We start from the raw sequence: 5,000 nt of genomic DNA, 5'->3' as shown, positions 1-5,000 counted from the left end.
GGGAGAGAGAGAGAGGGGAGAGGGGAAGAGAAGGGGAAAGATAGAAGGAAGGAGAGGGAGGTACAAAAAGACAGAGGGAGGGAAGAATAGAGGAGATGGGAGAAGTGAAATGAATGAACTGAAGGAGAGGATGATGAGAAGTGAAAAGAGGAAAACGAGGGAGACATATGACGTCTGAGGGCAGGAGAAGTGGAAGCACTGACGTTGGTTAATGTTTGTGTGTGTGAGTCTATTTCAGCACTGATGTTTGGTGTGTGTGTGTGTGTGTGTGTGTGCGTCAGAGCTGTGTGGGCAACGCAGGGAGGAATGAAGTGGTGGATGAAAGAGGAGAGATGGAGAGATGAGTTGAAAGAGGAGAGGACTAGAGTGGTCCTGTAATGATATGGGTCACCTCCACGTTCAGAGCGAGAGCCGCACCCCCCAGGAGCCTCCCGCTTCTCCTGACCCAGTTACCAGACCAGGGCTCACACTCAGAGAGAGAAGGGAGGGGACACACTTAGGACGGGACAGGATAGGGAGGGGACAGGCTTAGGAGGGGACAGGATCGGGAGGGGACACGATCAGGAGGGGATACGATTAGGAGGGGATACGATCAGGAGGGAATACGATCAGGAGGGGACACGATCAGGAGGGAATACGATCAGGAGGGGATACGATCAGGAGGGGATACGATCAGGAGGGGAAACGATCAGGAGGGGATACGATCAGGAGGGGATACGATCAGGAGGGGACACAATCAGGAGGGGATACGATCAGGAGGGGACAGGCTCGGGAGGGGACAGAGGACTTGGCCCACTTCTGGCCCTGATTCTTTGGCCACCTTTGAAGAGGCTGTCTGGACTGCCTAGGAAATCAAACTACATTAAGTGTGACAAGGCGAGACTGCAAACACCAGAACAGAGGAAGCGGTCTGATTAAATTATAATCTTAAAGCACTGAATAATTTATTTCAGAGTTGAACTCGACTCAGGATAACGCCGGCTTTTTACATGCTTCAGTTACATACATTTCCTAATTCTAAATGCTTAGTCACTGTTTAAATCTAAATGCTTCAGCTATACAGTATATGGGCCATTCTACCGAATTGGTGCAAAGTCAGGTCGGAAATATTTAGAATTATTTTATGTTGTATTCCCAAAACTTTGTCCGTATGTATATTGCACCATCTAAAGTACACATATCTAGTAAAAGAACATTCAATTTTTATATTGTATTTTCAGAATGTGTTGGAATGTTTTTCCTCTTCTAAAAATTCTAAAACATCACATTTACTACTAAAGTATTATTATTGACCTGTTCAGATTGTGTTTCCTTCCCTTCTCTGAAGAGTATTTTTACAAACATTTCTTGAAGGTTTTCCCAATGAAATCCATAAAAATTAAATTTTTACCAAATTTCAAAGTTCAATTTATACAATTCATCAAAATCTAAGTGAAATGCAAAATACTGATCATATTGATTCCAGAGTTGTTGATTGATTGATGAAATTGAACATACATTAATCCAATCAGTATCATAACATTTTAGTTGATTACTCAATATACTTAATTTTTTACATAACATCCAGTGTTTCCGAAGTGCTGCACTGTTTCGGTAGTGACTGCATTGTTGGATGGATGTTCATTTCTCTCCCAAAATCTTCCAAAAGGTGCTCTGGGCCGCTCTTTAGTCCACACAACACATTTATTTAAAAATGATGGGATTGTACTACTTACCATTTCATTTTGTCACTACCGAAATCATCAGGTCACTTCCATATGTTTCGGTAGTGACTGTTTCGGTAGTGACAATTCTAGCTCACTTTAAGCATAAATAAAGAATTCTAGCAAGCACACGGCTAGCAATCAAATCTTTGAAGAGGTGTATACACATACAAACATAAGATTTTACATAAAACCCCAAAAGGTTTACTTAATTGAAGAAAACATGTGTTTCGGTAGTGTCAATTCTTAAGGTTACATGTCGATTTTCAGACTTTGGAACACATTTATATCAGAACTTTGGGATTTAGCTACTTACCATTCAACCATGAGGGACAGGGATGCAGTGTCACTGCATGGTCAAAAATGCAGGGTCGTGGCTAAAACACAGGCTCAGCCAATGGACTAAAACTCTTGTGTTTCGGTAGTGACATGAAAACTGGGGACATGATTTTTTGAGTATAGTTTATTTATTTAAAAATTAAACCCAAAATGAATCCAAATATTCCAAGTTCTGTTTAAACCCAATCATAAAGATCTTTGAAATTAGATAATTGAAAAAAATCTAAAAAAAATGAAAAGTGTTATTTACAGGCATTGAAATTTAGATGTCAGGGTTGGGGACAGCTACTTCCCAATAGAAAGTACCCTATACATGATGATTATGTATGTATTTAGCTTATCACTATCTCATTTAATGCATTGGGTTTATATAGACCATAACATTTTCTTAGTAAATATCTATGCCTAAATACCTAATTGTTTTGTAAATAGTTTTTATTGTTGAGAGACTGCACTTTACACAAATTCGGTAGAACGGCCCATATACTTCCTTTTATTTAATTCTAAATGCTTAGTTACTGTTGAAATCTAAATGCTTTGGTTACACATACTTCCTTCTTTTTAATTCTAAATGCTTAGTCACTGTTGAAATCTAAATGCTTCAGTTACACACACTTCCCTCTATTTATGTCTATTTGCGTCTTCACAGAAACTGGGTCACTATTAGCCTTATGAGGAGAGAGGACGACATTCTTCTTTCATATGCAGGTCAGCACACAAGTAAACCATTACACTCTGGTTAGTGCGAGAGATACTGCAGAAACGTTACCGTCTGGTTATTGCGAGAGAGATACTGCAGAAACGTTACCGTCTGCTTAGTGCGAGAGAGATACTGTAGAAACGTTACCGTCTGGTTAGTGCAAGAGATAGTTAAGAAACGTTACCCTCTGGTAAGTGCGAGAGAGATACTGTAGAAACTAAACATCTGGTTAGTGCGAGAGAGATACTGTAGAAACGTTACCGTCTGGTTAGTGCAAGAGATAGTTAAGAAACGTTACCCTCTGGTAAGTGCGAGAGAGATACTGTAGAAACTAAACATCTGGTTAGTGCGAGAGAGATACTGTAGAAACGTTACCGTCTGCTTAGTGCGAGAGAGATACTGTAGAAACGTTACCGTCTGGTTAGTGCAAGAGATAGTAAAGAAACGTTACCCTCTGGTAAGTGTGAGAGATGCTGTAGAAACGTTACCCTCTGGTTAGTGCAAGAGATGCTGCAGAAACGTTACCCTCTGGTTAGTGCAAGAGATGCTGCAGAAACGTTACCGTCTGGTTAGTGTAAGAGATACTGCAGAAACGTTACCCTCTGGTTAGTGCGAGAGAGATACTGTAGAAACGTTACCGTCTGGTTAGTGCAAGAGATGCTGCCGCAACATTAGATGCGAGAGATTTCACTGTGCCCACATCAGCACCCTTTAGAAACACAAATAATATTACCTCAGTCAATGCCCGGGGGCAAAGACAGGTGTGTGTGGGGGTTCATTGTGCCCACATTAACACCCTGTATAGACACAAATACCCACTGAAAGCCTCGGCTAGGGGCATAGCAGGACGGGCGGAGATGAGAGTGCTGACAGCAGCCCTTGATCATCACACTGCCATTATGAATCCAACAGACACACACACACACATCTGCTCCAGACACTCCGTTAGACAGTGCATTTATCTGTTTGCTTTACAGCGGCCCTATTTGCCATGTTAAAGAGAGAGCTTAAACTGTCTATGAAAGAGGACACACACACACACACACACACACACACACACACGTAGTCACAGCAGTGGTATTAATAGAGGTGGGGGTTGAGTTTACACTAAAATAGCATGTGGAAATAGATGAGAGGAGCTGTCCAACTAAAGCAGGTGAAAAGTAGAAGAGACAGAGATGAAGGGAATGATGAATGAAAGAGAGAGATGGATACATAGAGAGAGATAGAGAGAGGGAGAGATGGATACATAGAGAGAGTGAATGGAAGAGAGAGTGTGAGAGGAAGAGAGAGAGTGAATGAGAGAGAGAGAGTGTGAGAGGGAGAGAGAGAGTGAATGAGAGAGAGAGAGATTGTGAGAGGGAGAGAGAGTGAATGAGAGAAAGAGTGTGAGAGAGAGAGAGTGAATGAGAGAGAGAGTGTGAGAGGGAAAGAGAGAGTGAATGAGAGAAAGAGTGTGAGAGAGAGAGAGTGAATGAGAGAGAGAGTGTGAGAGGGAAAGAGAGAGTGAATGAGAGAAAGATAGTGTGGGAGAGAGTGAATGAGAGAAAGCGAGAGCGTGTGAGAGGGAGAGAGAGAGTGAATGAGAGAGTGTGAGAGGGAAAGAGAGAGTGAATGAGAGTGAGAGAGAGTGAGAGGAAAGAGAGAGTGAATGAGAGAAAGAGAGTGTGAGAGAGAGTGAATGAGAGAGAGAGAGAGAGAGTGAGAGGGAGAGGGAGAGAGAGAGCGAATAAGAGAAAGAGAGTGTGAGAGAGAGAGTGAATGATAGAGAGAGAAAAGAAGGCAGTGAGGGAAATCTGGGTGTGAGTCTCTATTCACCAGCTGGCGCACACACACACACACACACACACACACACACACACACACACACACACACACACACACACAGTGAAGGGCAGCAGCTGATAGCAGCTCTTGCTGCTGAATACTTTACTAGGACACCACAATTGTACGGACACTTGTACATACACCCATCCACACCATTGAAAGCACCATGTAAGAACATACAGCACACACACACACACACACAAACACACACACACACACACACACACAGACACACACACACACACACACACAAACAAATATTCTCAGATGCAAATATACATGTTGGCCATATGTTGGTATTCTGTATGTAAACCTTCTGTTTAAATGTTATGCAAAAAATGGTCATGCCAGTAAAGCTCATTCTCTCTGAGAGAGAGACAGAGTGAGTGAGAGTAATGAGAATAAGAGTAAAAGAGGCTGTTCTACCTTGT

The 5,000-nt window shown here is 42.1% G+C and overlaps 1 protein-coding gene across 1 annotated transcript in view; it reads right to left on the bottom strand.

Moving 5' to 3' along the window:
• The window catches only part of eepd1 (endonuclease/exonuclease/phosphatase family domain containing 1), a 32,218-nt gene that overhangs the window by 11,804 nt on the left and 15,414 nt on the right, over window positions 1-5,000 (bottom strand). Inside the window, exon 2 of the mRNA XM_080859617.1 lies at window positions 4,996-5,000. This exon is cut by the window's right edge and continues 47 nt beyond it. Within this exon, the coding sequence (XP_080715743.1) occupies window positions 4,996-5,000 (5 nt within the window). The remainder of the gene's footprint in view (window positions 1-4,995) is intronic.

The sequence above is a fragment of the Sprattus sprattus genome, assembly GCF_963457725.1.
Source record: "Sprattus sprattus genome assembly, chromosome: 20".
In the NCBI taxonomy this organism is placed as follows: domain Eukaryota; kingdom Metazoa; phylum Chordata; class Actinopteri; order Clupeiformes; family Clupeidae; genus Sprattus; species Sprattus sprattus.
Note: the sequence above shows the minus strand (reverse complement) of the source record. Positions and strands in the feature narration are given on the sequence as shown.